Below are 20,108 nucleotides of genomic sequence, written 5' to 3' on the forward strand. Positions count from 1 at the left end.
TATGGAATTGCTGGAAATCTTAAGACCTCTAGCAACTACTTCGTGATATTTTTCCTCCCCCCTTCTCTCCACCAACTGTTGTGCCAATTTACTCGTAGCACGCAGTTATAGTGCCTTACCAAGTTTGAGCATCTCCTATTGACTCAAGAATTTCCTCCCCCTTTTTGTTCAAGGTTTCTCTTTGTATGCATATGACCAAAGACATTACAGATGTTATAATGTTAAGATTGGAATATTTCAACCTCTCAGTTTTACTGCTTCTCCAAATTGTAGTTGTAACTTGCTACTTTATGATTAGGATTGGTGTATTTCACCCAGGTGTTACAGTTCGAATTGGTTCTATAACGGTTTCAAATCCCCCCAACCTGTGCGCATGCCATTTCTTGTATAGGCTAGTTAATTAGGCTAGTTGGGATCATATAGTCCTTTCTCATAACTAATGACTACCTCAAGGGACTATTAAAAATAATTTTATTCCTGCCCAGAAGTTGCATTGCATTCCTCTCGAAATTTGGTGATTAGAAAAGGGATCACTGGCAACAGTGTATTGGAATGGGCAGTTGACCCAACGCTAGCTGCAGCTAGTGGGCACAGGGCAATTAGCATCAAGTTTGTAGAGAGGAAGGAGGTTTTGCATCCACACGGAAGGAGCAGACAAGTCACACTCTCCTATAGGGCACCTTCCAAGGACCCCACTCCTCCTTTTCTCATCATGAATCGTTTGACTAATGCTAATCATGCATCAGTGACTGGAAGTGCTACGGAAACTTTCTGAAATGGGAATGAGTTCTGTGATGTACCCACCATAATATAACCACTGTGACGTAACCTCCGTGATGTACTTTCAAGGCGCTTAGCAATATGCACTGCAACCAGAATCTACCAGTTCAGAGTTTATAGCTGAATCATCTCCAGTGATTATTCGAACTTAAAACCCTTCTGTGAGTGTATGCAATGGTAGATAGAAAAAAGGAAACCATTGGATGTAACCCCTTCCCGCACCACATGCAGTGCCAAGGACAAGGACGAGCTGGGTTCCCACTGCTTTTGCACCCCACATGGATCTCTGGTTATTTTTGACATCCTGTACAATTGAGGACCTCTGTTTCTATGAAGATATAATAGATAGATATGAAAGGTATTTAATTCTAGTTAGGATTATAACGTGCAGGGCTAGCCAGGTAGGATAGCTTACTGAAATTTAGCCAGTTAACCAATATTGGATTCATGATGAACAAGTTGCATATTACTGTTTTTGGAAATCATTTGAGTAATAAGTTTAGTGCTGAATGTTCTGTTTAATTAGCCTAAGACTGTGACACCCATGAGTTTGTCAAGAAATAAACATGCTTGATATGAAGGGAATGTGCGTAGTCCCAGCCGGTGACTCAAATCTCCTGGACTTTGGCTCCCACTGCAGATCCCCTTCGGCAATTTCCCGTGTACGAGAATTCTCATGCCCCCCCACAACCACCACCTCCTCCTTCCACTGTCCAGGGATTTTGGGACAGAGGAGATCTGAAAAAAAAAAAAAAAAAAAAAAAAAAAAAAAAAAAATAGCTTCCCACACAGAGTACTGGATACCTGGAATAATTTAGATAAAGAGACAGTGTATTCAAACACTATTTAAGATTTAAAAAAAAAAAAAAAACGATGCTGAAAGATACAAAGATTTATCACCACGAGCATAGCTCCCTTCCTGTGTAATACAACTAGGTAAATACATTTGTTATCAATGTTTTATTAGTATGGTCTTGTCTTTGTCACTGGCTAGCCGGAGGAAGGAAGCTGTCACTTTTGTCAGCTCTCTTTATTTGAAAAAGTTTAGGAAAATTGTCAGTTGATAGGGATCAGTTTTGAAGGTGGATCACTGGGAAATGATTCTCTATGATGTTCATTTCACAGGATCACCACTGCCAGGTACACATTACAGCCCCCATGTCTAGTGTTTGAGTATGGTGATATAGACCTTACATAACTCAAAGATGAATTTAATATTGTTGCTATAAATTTCTTAATCTTGGAATCTGTGGCATCTGGCAGCTATCAGTGGTCCTTGGGCCTTCCCATAGATCCTGTGATGTGCAAGTGTGCAGCTGTTTCTGTCACTGGATAATAAGAGGAAAGGAGGAATCACCAGTCATCATCTCTGCTGATGTGAAAAGTGATTAGAAAATAGTAGAAATCAATACTGAGAAAGTGGGTTTTGATGGGCATTGGAGACAGACAGTGGGGAGATGACCTTTCTCGATACAGACATTGAGAATATTGAAGAATATTGATCACTTTTAACTTCTGCTGCTCCTACTTTCTACTAACTTCCTTGAATTTCTCTTTACCTACCTTTGTGATACTACCATTTTGGTACAATATTGACCCCAAGGATAGAAGTGATAGTTGTTATTGATGAAATACAGTACTTTCCAAGTACATAGGGCAAAAGTGATGGTTCCTCTACCAATATACAGTAAAGAAATTAAGCCTTTTTATTTTTATGGCTTCTCAGGCAATACTCAAGCGGTGCATCCAGCTGGTTGAGACCCATTGTGGTGCCTCGGATGCAAGGCTTGTAGAACCCCTTCAGCAGCTTGGGCAGCTCATTCTTAGCCTTCATGCAGCCTCTGAGGACCAGAAGCAGTTTGGACTTCAGGCACTGGAGAGAGCTCTTGCTGTCACTCAAGCAAGGTGATGGTCATGGTGGATACATTTACTACAACAATTAGTATAAATCGGTTTGATGATGATGGTGATGTGATAGTTGTAATTGTAATACCATTGATAATAAATAAACACATTCTCATGTAGAAAGGAATACTCCTTTTCAGTAGGATGGCTGAATCAAAGCATTTTTTCCTCCCCCTGACTTTATGTGAAAAGAGTGGATTCCTAATCCCCTTGGTCCATTCCATTTAGTTGCATTTTATGACACACAGGGGGATACAGTGGTGGTATTCTTGACCCCTATCACCATTGAAAGTGATTAATCACTTGATTGCATAAGTTGTGGAAGAGGTAATAGTAGTGGTGTTGGTGATAATAGTAATACATGCATATGCCAAAAGATCTTTTCCTCCATAATTATAAAGGTGGCTGAGTCAAAACATACACCCACCCTTAGCCCATCCCACACCCATCTGAAAACTTGTTTTCCTGCCCATCTTAGCACCTCATTGACAGTAGTAATAACAGTAACACTATTTGTTTATGTTGCTATTCCAAGCAATCGGAGTGGCAGTGTAGAGGAGTGTGAAGCCCGAGCATTGGTTGCTCAACACCAACTACAGCTGCGCAGAATTGAGCCAGTGCAAGTCTTGCGTGAGATGCATAAGCTCCATGTGCACTATGGGCGTCTATATGGCGAGTGCCATACCAAGACAATTGGTGTCCACAACTATATGATCCAGGCAAGTATAGACTCCTTCAACCTCTGAAGCTGAATAGAATTATTTGGTATCAATAAGACTCAATATCTTATCTTTTTAGTTTACTTTATTTATATATTAATTTGATAAGTAATTTCTGTATATATATATATACATATATATATATATATATATATATATATATATATATATTACTCTAAATAAAAGAATACTAAAAAATTGACTGAAGTTGTTTGATGCAAGCTAGAAATTTTTTCTTTTGCTGTTGTTCCCTAGACTGCCTGGCCAAGCAGTTCTGTCTCCCTGAGGAATGCCATGGCTGGAATGGGGTTTTCCCACAAATTTCTTATAGAGTGTATATTGTGTTGTTGGCATACATGATTGTGTACAATGCAGTCTCCTATAATGTGTTGTATAGTATAGGGTGAAGTGTTACATCTTGGGCAGTTATATCGTAGATTGCGTGGCTGAGCAGTCCATTCTCCCTGAGGGACGCCATGGGTGGAACAGGGTTTTTCCACAAATCCCTTATAGAGTGTATATTGTGTTGTTAGTGTGCATGATTGTGTACAATGCTATGTATCTGGATAAAAACAAACACTATTCCACTTATGTCCAATTCTGAAGAACCAGTACTGGTCTCTTGTTGTGCGTCCAAGTCCAAAACTCAGCCTTACTGCAGCAACCTCATGTACCAGGGCCAAGCCTCTGCCAACCACTCTGCCACCTAGACAGAGAACCAATTGAGTGGGCTGACCCATGACTACTTGAAATCAACAAAAGAAGCACAAACAGTGCCTGACAACCAACTGTTGAACTGAAAGTTACAAATCACACATATTCAAGAAAAAAATAATTCTGCGCATCTCTCCATCCACCAGACATGGTGGAGTGGACTCACAATTTCTCACTTCTCTTCAACACAAAGAAGAACTGTGACAACTTTTCTTGAAGCAGGCTTTTAAACACATGTGCAACCCTTTGCCATCTCCAGTGGCCTCATGTACCAGGGCAAGCCTCTACCAACCACTCTGCTGCCTAGACAGAGAGCCAAACCTAGAGCAAACAAAATTGAGTGGGCCGACCCATGACTACTTCAAATCGACAAAAGAAGCACAAACGGTGCCTGACAACCAACCGTTGAACTGAAAGTTACAAATCACACACATTCAAGAAAAAAATAACACTGCTCATCTCTCCATCCACCAGACATGGTAGAGTGGACTCACGATCTCTCACTTCTCTTCAACACAAAGAGGAACTGTGACAGCTTTTCTTGAAGCAGGCTTTTAAACACATGTGTAACCGTTTGTCATCTCCAGTAACCTCATGTACCAAGGCCAAGCCTCTGCCAACCACTCTGCTGCCTAGACAGAGAGCCAAACCAAGAGCAAACAAAATTGAGTGGGCCGACCCATGACTACTTGAAATCAACAAAAGAAGCATGAACGGTGCCTGACAACCAACCATTAAACTGAAAGTTACAAATCACACACATTCAAGAAAAACGCTGCTCATTTCTCCATCCACCAGACATGGTGGAGTGGACTCACGACCTCTCACTTCTCTTCGACATGAAGAAGAACTATGACAATGTTTCTCGAAGCAGGCTTTTAAACACCCATGTGACCCTTCGCTACCTCCAGTCTGCTGTCACTGCTGGCATGACAAAAGCAGGGTAGGAAAGTGGGGGGAGGAGGGGCAAGGGCCAGCAAATCGGGACACAGCCACATCACTTACCTCTTGCTTGCCAACTCCTCAACATACATTTACGCCACAAATGCAGTCTTCCATAAGGTGTTGTATAGTAAGGGGTGAAGTGCATCCTGGTCATTCAGCCTTTTCTGGTTGTTGTTGTTGTCCCTAGACTGTCTGTCCAAGCAGTCCCATCTTCCTCTTACTGCCTTCTCTTCCATTATCATCTCTCCATCTGCACCTTTTACCTTTTCTTCTCTACTTGATTCGCCTCCTCTTCCTCTTAATTTCTTTACAAAACATCTTTTTATTATTTTCAAATTTTTCTGTCATTCTCTTACCCCATTTCGCCACTGCTCTCCTCTTCACCTACTTTATCTTATGCTTTACTTCTCTTCTCTTTTCTTTGTACCTCTCATATCATTCCCTCATCCTATTTTGTAACCAATCTGTGAAAGCTCGCTTCTTCTCTTCTACAACCTTCTTTGCTTACTCATCCCACCACTAACTTCTATTTCCTTGTGTCCTCCTTGTTCAACACACCATCTTTGCACACCTTGTGACTCCCTCCTTGAACTATCCCCATCCCTCCACTCCTGTTGTTCCATTAGAAATTATTTTCAAGAAATCCATCATATCCGGAGATGTCCCAAGAGAATGAAAGCTAACATTAATCCCATATTCAGAAAAGGTGACAAAAAGAAACCAAATACCTCCAGGCCTATAAGCTTGACTTCAATCGTAGGAAAAATTATGGAAACTATCATCAGAGATGCTATCGAACATCATTTAGAAAGTAACTGTTTGATGATAGCCAGCATGGATTCAGATGGAAACATTCTTGCATGACTAACTTACTAGAATTCTACAACACAGTTATCTCGAATTATGACAAAATAAACAATATTAGATTTAATATATCTAGACTTTGCAGAAGCTTTTGATACCGTCCCCCACGAAAGTCTACTTACTAAATTAGCTTCACACAGAGTAAGTGGTAGCCTATTAACCCTTTCAATATGGGCCAAAATCTCGCGGGCAGCATTAGCTGCCAGACGTGCGATGTTGCGTCATAATACTCGCAATATAAAAAATAAAGTTACCGCTGTATTGCTTGTTCTCTTTCACCCGTGAATTTTGATAACCATAGAAAATATGATGAAGCCAGTTTACAAAGTATGGGGGTCACGCAGGTACAACTACAATATATATAATCAAGATGCCGACATCGGCATCCTCGCGTACCCACTTGCTCCTCATGACGCCTACGTAGGCATCATCATATCGAAGGGGTTAAGGTGGACTAGTAAGTGGATGAATGATTGAAAACGGAGTTGTTTTATACAGCAAAAGTTCTAGATGGAAAAATGTTATGAATGGAGTTCCTCAGGGTTCTGTTATGGACCAAAAGGTCTCCTGTTGGCATGCTCTGCCATTGTAATCCTTTGCCAACTATGTAGTTCATGAATGGAATAAACTTCCTGCAGAGTTAGTGCAATGTAGTTCAGTTCAAAGCTTTAAGGTTCATTTAGATAAACACCTAAGCAAGGTGCTGTATTGACTGCCATTTATTTTATATTATTTGTTTATTTGTTATTATTTGTCTTTATTATTATCATTTGCTTGATTTTCATTTATTATTAGTTATCTGTCAATTTATTATTTACTATTCACCTGTTTATTATTTAACTATACCTATGCATTTATTTAATTTATTATAATTTATGTTATATTTTTTTCGTCATTATAATTTTTTTTTAGATCGACCTAGTTATGGACCGAAAGGTCTCCTGTTGGCATGCTCTGCCTCTGTAATCCTTTATTTCTTCTAGCCTGGAGCACGTCCTTTCCATCCCCTTTGTATACTTCGCTGATAACATCACTACTGTGTATATATGTGGGGTGCCAGATATTGCTTACATAGTTTGTGTAAATGGCTCATCCTGGATTTTCAACCTCCATCTGCTCTTGCACATCCACATATCTACATTACATCATTTATGCATGTTCAACACAATCACTACAACATAATTTTTTAGAAAGAAAAATTATTTGTTAATATCATACATTTTATATATAATTCAGCATGCACTTCAATATAAAAAAATAAAATATGACTTATACAAAGGAGGGAATTATTTCAATATTCATTGGCAGATATAAACACCCTACCAAATTCATGTTAGGGCGTGACGATCACACACAAATATTCTTCCCTCTTCCTCCACAACCACCAGATACCAACCTCCAGAAGTATATCCATAATCATAATCATCCCACTATTCTATCAACAAACTAAAATTAATCCCTCTGAATCCTCTCAATCCCCAAAAGGACTGAGTCCATCTGACCAGACTGCTGTGCAGCCACCATCCAACCCTTCTAAGTTACCAGAAAAGGCAGTGGTGGCCAGGATGTAACACAAGATTTACCTATGTCATTCAAACAACACATCACAAACATAAAAAATAAATGCACATCCATTCCAATAATTTTCCTCTGATGCCACCTTTTGACTCTATCTTATTTATTAGTTTCCTATGAGGTACCTTATCGAATGCCTTTTGCAGGTCCAGAAAAGCACAGTCTGCCCATCCATCTCTTTCTTGTATTATGTCTACTAATCTTGAGCAAAAGCAGATCAGATTTGTTGTACAGGATCTCCCTTGTCTAAATCCAAATTGATTTGGGTTCAGTATAGATTTTTCTTCCAGGTATTTAACCCATCTGTTTTTGATCACTCTTTCACAAATTTTTGCTATTGTGCTTGTTAGTGAGACCGGTCTGTAGTTAGATGGATCTTCCTTATCACTTCCCTTATAAATTGGTACAATGTTTGCTTTTTTCCAGTCCAATGGTACTTTTCCTTCTTTAAGTGAGGATTTAATTATATTGTATATTTTGTCAGTTAATTCTTCCATGCATTCTTTCAGTATCCAGTTTGCTATTCCGTCTGGGCCATGTGATTTTCTGACATCCAGGGTTTTAATTTGATCACTGATTTCTTTTTGTGTTACGTTTATTTCTTTCATTACTGGGGATAATTCTCTCTCTCTAACTTCACTGTTAGGCGAGTTTTCTATTGTGAATACTGATCTGAAGTGGTTGTTCATTATTTCAGCCATTTCCAGTTCTTCTGTAAATTCCTTTTTATCTTGGCGCAGTTTTTCTATTTCTTGTTTGTTTTTCAGTTTTCCATTTACATATTTGTAAAATAGTTTGGGTTCTTCATTACATTTGTCTATTATCTTTTTTTCATAATTTCTCTTTTCATCTCTGCGTATTTTTACATATTCGTTTCTCAGTTTGATGTATGTTTGCCATTTGCTTTGTTTCTTATGTCTTTTCCATTTTTTCCAAGCTTTGTCTCTTTTTTTCCTTTGCTTCACTACATCTTTTGTTGTACCAGTTCTTTATGTATCCCTTTTCCATTTTTTGTTGTGGTACAAATTTGTTCACTCCTTCATTATAAATTTCTTTTAGTATGTTCCATTTTTCTTCTATCCCTGTATCTTCGTTTTGGAATTTTTCCCAGTTTGAGATGAGGTGTCTGAGAAGTATGATAGGGGTTACTAGGCTGGATAGAGTGAAAAATGAGGTGAGGAGGAGAACAGGAGTGGAAAGGGAGTTGGGAGATAGGGTTGATGAAAGAATATTGGGATAGTTTGGACACATGGCAAGAATGAGTGAAGAAAGACTAGTAAAAGAGGTGTGGAAGGAGTGAGCATGAGGGGGTGACCTAGGATGAGATGGATGGATGGGATAAAAGGGGGTTTGGGGAAGAGGGGAATGTCAGTTGAGGAAGGACGGGAGAGGACCGAAGATGGGTGAAAGGAGAATGGTTGTATATGGATGATGTGATGCATGATGTGGAATGGGTGGGGGGTGAGGGAGTATGTGTGAGAAAATTATGACACAGCCCATAGGGATTTCTCCCCATCTTCTTTTCTGCATGAAGGGACGGAGTGGTGGGGGGTCGCCGATTTAATGAAGCAGCCTTGCTGTGGATGTGCTGTGTCTTGCAACACTGCTTCTGACCCAGGGCAGTGGACAAGATGCAGGGATGACCCATCATCCAGGAGGTCCCAAGGGAAAAGGGTGGAAGGGAGTGGAGTGTGATAGGGATGGAATGGGTGGGAATGGTTTTTATGCCTTTTTCTTTTTTGGCTACCCCCCTTATAACGGGGATAAAAGCCTTTGGTATAGGTATGTTATTTCTATTGTCCTTTAGCTCTGTATATAATTCATAACTTTGATAGTCATTAAGTGCACCCGAGTACTTGTATTTCTTATAAGCTGGTCTCTTTTTAGCAATACTTTTTTCAATTTTTTGTCAAGCCATTTTGGATGAGCCTGATTTTGGGGGGTGTCTGTCCTTAAACGGGATGTAAGTATGAATCATCTTAGTAAGTATTTTGAAACATTTCCCACATGTGATCTATAGGTCTTGCATGTAATTTTGCCTCCCAGTCTGTAAGCTGAAGCTGCTGACATAGTTTTATGAACTGAGCTTAACTGAAATTTTTTAGAAGTTTGAATCTAAGTTGTGATCGCTACTTGCAATAGTTTCACCAACTTCTACATTGTTGTTGTTGTTGTCGTTCCCTAGACTGTCTGTCCGAGCAGTCCCGTCTCCCCAAGGAAGGCCACAGCCGAAACTGGGTTTTCCCACAAATCCTTTATAGAGTGTATGTTGTGTTGTTTGCGTGCATGATTGTGTATAATGCAGTCTTCCATTATGTGTTGTATGGTATGGGGTGAAGTGTTACATCCTGGGCAGCTGTTCACAACACGGTCGTCCAGCCTCTTCTGGTAGCTTAGAAGTGCTGGGTGGTGACCGCACCGCAGTCTGGCCAAGTGGACTCTGTCCTTTCGTAGGAGAGAGGATTCAGAAGGGTGGATATCAGGGGGTCTGGCATGCAGCAGTGTGTTGTCTTTCAGTGTGTTAATGGAGCGGTGAGTGATATGATTATGAATATGTTTCCGGAGGCTGGTGTTTGGTGGTTGTGGAGGAAGAGAAGAGAGTATCTGTGCGTAATAAAGGTCTTTGGGTGTAGTTTTAATGTTTCTTGGTGTGTGTGGGTGTTCTGCTATGTAGTGTAGCGGGTGTGATGTGTTTGCGGTGGCTGCAGCAAGTGTTTGTGTGCCTCTCATGTCGAGGTGGTCCTTGACTTTGAGGACTTTTGTTTCATGGTGTAAATGGTCTGTAGGTGTTGTATTTGTGCAGCCTGTAATTGTTTTTAGGGCTTTGTTTTGTATGATTTGAAGGGTGTTGTGGTGTGTCTCACTGAGATTAGGAGCCCATGCAGGACTCGCATAATTCATCACTGAGCGTATGCATTGTTTGTATATTGTTATATTAGCTTCTTTGTTTTGTCCAAATGTTGTTCCAGTGATTGACTTAAGTGCGTTAAGTCTAGGTGTGCATTTGTTTTTTATGTTTGTGAGGTGTTGTTTGAAAGACATGGATGTATCGTATGTTACACCAAGAATTTTCGGTGTGTTTGTGTGTGGTATTAGAGTGTTGTTGATGTAGAGATGAGGTATGTATTTGTGTTCTTTTGTCCAGTTGGTGAGAAGTGTTGCTGTAGATTTGGTAGGAGCTATTTTGAGTCTGTTTGTGATGAACCATGTGTTGAGTGTGTCAAGGTAAGGCTGGATTATTTCTGCAGCTTTGTCTGTGTTATGATGTGTGCATGTGATTGTTATGTCATCTGCGTAGGAAGAGATTTATTGTGCATGTCTGTGTTATATATTTTATTTGTTAGGTTGTGGCGGGGGATAGCATCAAAAGCTTTACTAATGTCCAATGTTATAAGAAGTGTTCTGTGGTGGGGCCTATCTGAATTGATGCCATCTAAAATTCTTTGTGTGAGGTTTGTCAGAAGTGATTATTTTACCATGCTTCCAGATGTCGGGTATAGTGTTGTGTGAATAGCTGTAGTTTGCCTCATCAGACAACGTGACACACTTAAACACGATACCCCCACACCTATCCCTCAAAACATAGCAGACCAAATACAAACACTAAACACTGTGATTGCCAATAAAATACATGAACAAAAAACACAAAATTGGCAAAACTTTATCAATACACTTGATCACAAAACAAACACCAGCAAATTGTACAAAACACTCAACAGCATCACACTATCCAACACTAACACTACACGCTCTCACGCAGCGTGCACAGCATTGTTTATGTTTGTGATTGGTGTACTGTTAAGTGTTTCAAAATATTGTTCTGTCTCTTCAGTAAAAGCTTCCCAGTTAGCTCTCTTGTAATTGGTGTAAGTGTGTCTGTGGCCAGCTGGGGTGCATCTTGTTTTGGTGGTGATGATGATTGGAAGGTGGTCAGAGCCAAGGGCTCCGACCACTCTCCATGATGTTGTTGGGGTTAGGCAGGGGGAGCAAAAGGTGATATCAGGAGAGGAGGGAGTGTAGAGGGCTTGGTGTGGGATATGTGTATGATTATGCGTGTTGTTCATGATAGTCAATGAGTCGAACTGAGTCTGTATATCAAGCCCTCTGTCTGTGTCAGGGTTGTCGACATACCAGGCAGACGACTTGGCGTTGAAGTCACCACCCATGATCAGGTTGGGGATTGAGGTTAGTTGGCTAAGTTGAGGTCTGAAGGTGTTTGGAACTGTGGGGGATGATTGTGGGGGAATGTACATGTTAACTATTGTCAGTGTTGAATTGTTGCCTGTGCGGATTCGAATGGATTGGGTTTCTGTTGTGTTATCTGTGGTAGGGAGGAGAATTTTGGTTGTGGCACTTGTGTCCACAAAACAGATGGAGTGGTGGATCAGGGTGATGAGTCCACCACCATTGCCGTCAGTCCGGTCTTGTCTGATGGTGGTGTAATTATGAAATGATGGTGTTTTGTGTGAGTGTCTTAGTTTTGTTTCTTGTAAAATCGCAATGTGTATGTTGTGTTGTTTAAGAAAGTGTTCAAGTTCATGTTTTTTAGTGTTAATACCGTCAATGTTGTGTTGTAATATGTTGATGTTGTGTGTTTTGTATGTGTTGTATGTTGCCGTTTGGGGTTGAGGTTGGGGTGGCTAGTGATCAATAGATCAAGTAAGTTTCCATGTCTTTTGGGCTCTTTTACATGCTGAACTAAATGTCACTGAGAAAATCTATCAAGCAACTATTTCTATGGCCATGTTCAAAGGTCATCCAATCAATGTCAGTAAAATTGAAATCACCCATTATCAATCATTATGACAAATCCTCTTCCGCTCCACCTTCTACCTTCTCATTGGTCAGTGAGGCGAGGTCGTGCCACTGGGCAGAAGACAGTAACAGAATATATGTTTTGTCTGTAAGAGTTGCTAACCTGCTTGTAGGGAGGATCCCCCCCCACCTTTTGTTAAGTATTTCTATTGCCTTTTGTTAATTTTTTCACCTCCACATATATGTTGTATATTCATACCGTTCTATGTCATGAATATTATGTGTTAAATAAGTTCATGTTGTTCGAGTTAACCCTGCATCACTTGCAGCTGCCTGGTTGTTTAATAGACCAACTGTTGGCCTACTTTTTGACAGATTTATCATGTTAATGTTATTAATTATTAATTATAATAGAAAATCCAACTGTGAGTTTAATTTTTCAAAACCATTCAATCTTTGTTACCAGACAAAGTTTTGGAACTTCTGTTGTTTTTATGAGTGTCATATCTGCTCAATTTATTTTCATAATTCATCCAAGCTCCTGTCTCATAACAATATATATGTGTGTGTATATATATATATATATATATATATATATATATATATATATATTATACATATCAATCCAGTCTGTCAGATGATATGAACAAGGTCATCTATGAGGTCGTCTAGGCTATGTACCTGCATCAGCAATGATAAGACTCCAGTCACTGGAAGACCGTTCACTGCTAGGGGCAATAAAGCAAGGCTTTGTGTCTATATCAGGAAAGAGAAGGGACTCCAGTCACTTGAGTGTCCACTGCAAAGGGTGTTATAGATAGACTATATGCACATATCAGGAAAGACAAGATACTCCAGTCACTTGAAGAGTATTCATTGCTAGAGGCAACGAAGACAGGCTATGTGCCTATATCAGGAAAGACAAATGACTCAGGGAAGGACATGCCCAATGCCTCAGCTTGGGTCTGCTCTGTGACCTCAGCTCAGTCTGCTCCGTGACTTCAGCTTGAGAACTTGTCTTCTGCTGAGACACCAACTAGCAAACCTCTTGTTAAGTTTATTACTTCTTGTGAAGTTTATATCTTCGAATAGTGACAAGTGATTGTGTTGTGTTTTTGTAATTGTATACATATAGCACTATACAGTTACAGGTATAAGATAAAGTGTAGTGTTCTAGTAATTTAGAATCAAAACAGTAGTTTGTTACTGTACTCCAAAGGTAGGAGTAATAGTATAAGGTAAGCAGAGTAAGCTTCATGTATTTAGTGATTGCTTTTGTTTCTTTTGTTGATTTATATTTTCTCTTTGCCATTTGTATTGCCAAAGGAGGAATGAAATGGCTTGTGAAGGTTGTGTAAACCTGGAGGACCATCTCAGGATGTGTGAGGAGGAGATTTGTCTTCTCAAGAGTGCGCTCTATAAGAAGAGTGAATCCTCCCCACAACCCAAAGAGCATTTCACCTCTTCCACTTCTGCCACTGCCATGAGCGAGTGGTGCTCCATGGGGCCCTGTTTGTTGAGCCCACGTTCTGTTTCCGGGTGCCCTGTGGAGCAACTGCTGGCTGTAGCCAATTGTTTTACTCTGCTGGAGGATGAGGTGGCTGAAAATCAGGAGTTCTTGGTGGTGGGGGACTCCATGGTGAGGCTATGACGACATCCTGCAGCGGAAGACTAAACGGTGTTGCAAGCTTGTATGTCAACCATGCCATGAGATCACCAACTGTACCCAGACCATCAGGGAGCAAAGGCTGATGAATATGGTTGCGATTGTTCATATGGGAAGTAACGATGTGGGTAGGGTGAGATCAGAGGAACTTGTTCGGAATTACACAGTCCTTCTTCAGGAGATGAAGGAGCATGGGAGTGACGAGTTAAACACCATATGAGGACAGAGCCTTTATTTGTACGACGTTTTGCTTATTACAGCTTTTTCAAGTACAAGTTGACATACATATGCTTGAGATTAAATAAGGGGAAACGAGGGAACGGGGAGAGAAAAGAAGAAGGGGGGGGGAAGAGGAGGAGGAGAAGGGGGAGATTGAACACTGGGAAAGGTTGAGAATGCTGTCCCAAACGTCTGTGGGCGAAATGTTCACAAGGGGTGGTTTAAATATTTAGAATTTTGCTGGCCATGGGTATTAGGGAAATTATGTGGGGCTAGATGTTAAACATGCCCCTGTTTTGTTCAATAGTGTTCGTTCCTTGAATGATCGCTGCTTCAAAACACTTCCTGCGGATTTTGTCTGGTTCTCATATCAGCAGCTCTGCATTCTTCCAGTCCATAAGATGGTTCTCCTTGTTTCTATGTGTCACACATGCATTGGTGGTGACATCATACCTGACGTCGTAACGGTGTTCACGTATTCGTGTATTCAGGTCACGTGACGTTTCTCCGATGTAAACTTTATCACATCCTGAACACGGAATACAATAAACACTGGCTTTGGTGCCCAGTGTTTGGTTGTGTATTTTCGTCTTCGTGATGTCTTTTATCGTCCTGCTTGTCTGGCACACTACTTCCAAGTTAGTGGTTCTTAAAATATGTGTCAGGTTGGTGGCATCGTCACTGGTTGGCAACACGAGACGTCTTTTTGTGCAACGATGCCACCAACCTGACACATATTTTAAGAACCACTAACTTGGAAGTAGTGTGCCAGACAAGCAGGACGATAAAAGACATCACGAAGACGAAAATACACAACAACCAAACACCGGGCACCAAAGCCCGTGTTTATTGTATTCCGTGTTCAGGATGTGATAAAGTTTACATCGGAGAAACGTCACATGACCTGAATACATGAATACGTGAACACCGTTACAACATCAGGCATGGTGTCACCACAATGCATGTGTGACACATAGAAACAAGGAGAACCATCTTATGGACTGGAAGAATGCAGAGCTGCTGTTACAAGAACCAGACAAAATCAGCAGGAAGTGTTTAGAAGCAGGGATCATTCAAGGAACGAATACTATTGAACAAAACAAGGGCATGTTTAACATCTCACCCCACATAATTCCCCTAATACCCATGGCCAGCAAAATTTAAAATATTTAACCCCTTCCATACGGTGCCGCACACATAGGTTACATTGATAAGGCCTAGATTAGAGTATGCAGCGACATTGTGGTCCCCCAGTACCAAAAAGAATATAAAGAAAATAGAAAGAATCCAAAGAGCAGCTACAAAAATGGCACCTGCACTTGCAAACCTATCATACGAAGAGAGATTGGCTAAACTGGAGTTACCGACACTGGAGCAAAGAAGAGAGAGAGGTGACCTATTGACCATCTACAGAATCATGAAAGGCACAGAGGTACTCGATAGTGAGAACTTACTTAACTGGGACAAAAGAAACACAAGAGGACATGGAAAGAAAATAAAAAAACATAGCTATAGAAGAGAACTGAAGAAAAACAGTTTTCCTCATAGAGTTTTGGACACTTGGAACAAACTGGACAATGAAATAGTATGCGCAAAAACCATTCATGAGTTTAAAAACAAACTAGACACTGCAAGATACAAAGGCGGGACAACACGAGCATAGCTCCCCTTCCCGCAAAATACAACTAGGTAAAAATACAACTAGGTAAATAGGCGTCATGGGGAGCGAGTGTATTCGCGAGGCTGCCATATCGGCGTCTTGATTATATTTATTGTAGTCGCCCCTCCATAATGACATTCTTTCTAATTCTTTTGTAATCACATTTTCTATGGTTATCAAAATTCACGGGTGAAGAGAGAACGATCGATATAAGCGGTGACTATATTTTATGATGCGAGTATTATTACGACACGTCGTACGGCTGGCATTGGCTGCTGCCACCGAGATCTAAGTCCATGACGCCTACGTGTGCGGCACCGTATGGAAGGGGTTAAACCACCCTTTGTGAACATTTCGCCCACAGACGTTTGGGACAGCATTCTCAACCTTTCCCAGTGTTCAATCTCCCCCTTCTCCTCCTCCTCCCCTCCCCCTCCTCCTCCTCCTCCTCCTCCTCTTCCTTCCCACCCCTTCTTCTTTTCTCTCCCCGTTCCCTCGTCTCCCCTTATTTAATCTCAAGCATATGTATCTCAACTTGTACTTGAAAAAGCTGTAATAAGCAAAACGTCGTACAAATAAAGGCTCTGTCCTCATATGGTGTTTAACTCGTCAGTCTTGTCGGCAACTGTCACTTTCATGAAAAGAAGAAGAAAAGCATGGGAGTCATCACGTAGTCTGTGGGATCCTTCCAAGGATCTATGCTGGCTTGTGTTGGAACAGTAGAGCCATAGGGATCAATGAGAGAATATCATGATTGTCCACACAACTGGGATAACACTTTCTTGATCCTTGGTATCTTTTCCAGGTATTTACCTGGTTGTATTATATGGGAAGGGAGCCATGCTCGTGGTGACCCTTCTTATCTTTCAGTATCACTGTGTGGGAAACTTTTTTTTTCAGATCTCTTCTGTAATTATTTTTTTTGAGTTTCTTTTCATGTCCTCTTGTTTTTCCATTGTCCCATTTCAATAAATCATTCCTATCTAAAATTTCCATTCCTTTCATAATTCTATAGATAGTAGATCTCCTGTTTCCCTTTGTTCCAGAGTTGGTAATTCTAATTTGGACAGTTTTTGTTCATATGTAATTTTAGAAAGAGCTGGTGCCAGTTTACAAAGGATTACAAAGGATTACAAAGGTGGAGCATGCTGACAGGAGACCTTTTGGTCCATATCTAGGTCGGATGCGAAAAAAAATCATAATAATAATAAAATAATAAATAAAAATTATAATAATGTAAATAACAAATAAAATACATAAATAAATGCATAGGTATAGTTAAATAATAAACAAACAGGTAAATAGTAAATAATAATAAATTGACATATAACTAATATATAATAAATGAAAATCAGACAGACAAATGATAACAAAACAAAAACAAATAATATAAAATAAATTATAATCATTACAGCATCTTGCTTAGGTGTTTATCTAAAAGATTCTTAAAGCTTCGAACTGAACTACATTGCACTACCTGTGCAGGAAGTTCATTCCATTCATTAACTACACGGTTGGCAAAGTTGTTTCTATCTACTTCCAAATTGAATCTATTTCCAGACAGTTTGAGACCATTGTTTCTTGTCTGATTCTCATTCAATGTGAAAATTTTGTCACTTTTGATGTTGTCAATACCCTTTAAAATCTTAAAGACCTGTATCAAGTCACCTCTGAGTCTACGCTTTTTTAGGGAAAATAGATTCATATGTTTTAGTCTATTTTTGTATGATTTATTTTTGATATTTGGAATCAGTTTTGTGGCTTGCCATTGTACCTTTTCCAGTCTGTCAATGTCTTTAATGAGATTCAGTGACCATACGGAAACAGCATATTCCAAATGTGGACGAACTAACGATTTATATAGCTTGTTAATGAGTGATGGACTTTTGAAATCAAAAGATCGTGCAATCAGTCCTAGAATCTTATTTGCTTTCTCAGAGGCTGAAATACACTGCTTGGATGATTTGAGGTCGTTACTGATAATTACGCGCAGATCTTTTTCACTATCCACTTTTGTTAATGAATTTCCAAATAACTTGTAATCGTACTTACTGTTATTTGTACCTGTGTGCATTACCTTAACTTGTGTTAAATTTCATTAGCCACTTTTCAGACCATTGCTGTAATTTATCTAAATCTTCTTGAATAGCTAATTGGTTTGAGTGATCATTTGCCACTCTGCTCAGTTTTGTATCATCAGCAAATTTGGAAACAGTAGATTTTAGTCCATGGTCTATACCATTTATATATACTATGAATAGAAGTGGTCCAAGAACAGAACCCTGAGGAACTCCACTTGTAACATTTTTCCATCTAGAAGTTTTTCCATTTAAAACAACTCTGTTTTCGACCATTCAACCAATTACTAGTCCAACCTAATAGGCTACCACTTATTCCGTGTAAAGCTAATTTAGTAATTAGTCTTTCGTGTGGGACGGTATCAAAAGCTTTTGCAAAGTCTAGATATATTAAATCTATATTGTTTCTTTTGTCATAATTCGAGATAACTGTGTTGTAGAATTCGAGTAAGTTAGTCACGCAAGAACGTTTCCGTCTGAAACCATGCTCTCTGTATTCTTTCTAATTTGTTTATATTTTTTTTAGTACTGGGTGTCCATAGTGTTGCTGCATACTCAAGTTTTGGTTTTATTAGTGTAGTTAATTTTTTTTTCATCATTTCCTCATCCAAATAGACAAATGCCACTTTTATTGACCTCAATAAATTGTAGGTTTCTCCGAATATTTTATTAATATGGTTGTCCAGTGTCATGTCTTCACTGATCATCACTAAGGTCTTTTTCCAATTTTACTTTTTTTTTTACCTGTTCTTCACCAATTTATAATTATAATCTCTCAATATTCTGTTTTTACTTTTTCCAAATTCCATTATACTACATTTCTTGATATTGAATTTCACTTCCCACTTTTGAGTCCATTTCCAGATCTTGTCCAAGTCTTGTTGTAATGAGTTGCAATCCTCCTCTGTTCCTACTTTCTTTAGTATTTTTGCATCGTCTGCAAAGAAATTCATATAACACTCTACACCTTTATCCATGTTATTTATGTATATGGCAAACATGATCGGGGCTAGTACTGATCCCTGTGGGACACCACTTATCATTTCTTCCCAATTTGAGAATTTATCTCTAATTACTACTCTCATTTTCCTCCCAGTCAGGAAGTCTTTCATCCATTCCAATAATTTTCCTTTGATGTCACCTATTGACTCTATCTTCCTTATTAGTTTCTTGTGTGGTACCTTATCAAATGCCTTTTGTAGGTCCAGAAAGGCACAGTCTGCCCAACCATCTCTAGCTTTTATTAAATCTATTAATCTCGATTAGAAGCAGATCAATTTTGTTGTACATGATCTTCCTTGTCTGAATCCATATTGATTTGGATTCAGTATATTTTTTTTCTTCCAAATATTTAACCTATCTATTTTTGATGACCTTTTTGCAAATATTTGCTACTGTGCTTGTCAGGGAGACCGGTCTGTAATTTGATGTATCTTCCTTGTTTCCTCCCTTATAAATTGGTACAATGTGTGCACTCTTCCAGTCCTGTGGCACCTTTCCTTCTTTAAGTTTGAATTTGATTATATTGAATATTTTATCTGTTAATTCCTCCATGTATTCTTTCAGTATCCAATTTGGAATTCATTCTGGACCATGTGATTTTCTGACATCAAGGTTTTTGATTTGATTGCTGATTTCTTTCTGTGTTACAATTATTTCTTGCATTGAGGGGGATATCTCTCTATTTCCTCACAGTTAGGTGAGTTTTCTATTGTGAATACTGATTAGAAGTGGTTGTTCATAATTTCAGCCATTTCCAGTACTTCTGTATATTCATATTTACCTTGGTGCAGCTTTTCTATTTCTTGTTCTTCAGTTTGCTATTTACATACCTATAAAATAGTTTGGGTTCTTCCTTGCATTTTTCTATATTTTTATTATTATTATTATTATTTTTTGTAGTTTCTCTTCTCATCTCTGCGTATTTTTACATAATCATTTCTTAGTTTGATGTACATTAGCCATTTGCTTGTTTTCTTGTCTTTTTTTTTTTTTTATTTCTTCCAAGCTTTATCTCTTTTATCCTTAGCCTCACTATATTTTTGTTGTACCAGCTTTTTATGTTCTTTCCTTTTTTTGTTGTGGTACATATTTATTCACTCCCTCATTATAAATGTGCCGTTACGAGCAGTAACGGGGCTTTTTTTTTATAATTCCGTGTATCTCCATGTTTACATATTTTTTGTCGTAAGGCTCGTTTCCCCTTGGAAGGGGTTTCAGTTTTGTTT

General features: G+C 39.2%; 1 protein-coding gene across 6 annotated transcripts in view; it reads left to right on the plus strand.

Moving 5' to 3' along the window:
- The window catches only part of LOC143023655 (tetratricopeptide repeat protein 23-like), a 625,055-nt gene that overhangs the window by 353,563 nt on the left and 251,384 nt on the right, over positions 1–20,108 (plus strand). For all 6 annotated transcript variants that reach the window (XR_012966191.1, XM_076182256.1, XM_076182259.1 and 3 more), the window contains 2 exons: positions 2,507–2,685; positions 3,221–3,404. Coding sequence is in view for 5 of the 6 variants with exons in the window: in XM_076182256.1 (XP_076038371.1) it covers positions 2,507–2,685; positions 3,221–3,404 (363 nt within the window). In the remaining variant the exon portion in view is untranslated. The remainder of the gene's footprint in view (positions 1–2,506; positions 2,686–3,220; positions 3,405–20,108) is intronic.

This window comes from Oratosquilla oratoria, unplaced genomic scaffold (assembly GCF_046742065.1).
Source record: "Oratosquilla oratoria isolate Oo_2021 unplaced genomic scaffold, ASM4674206v1 SCAFFOLD54, whole genome shotgun sequence".
NCBI lineage: Eukaryota > Metazoa > Arthropoda > Malacostraca > Stomatopoda > Squillidae > Oratosquilla > Oratosquilla oratoria.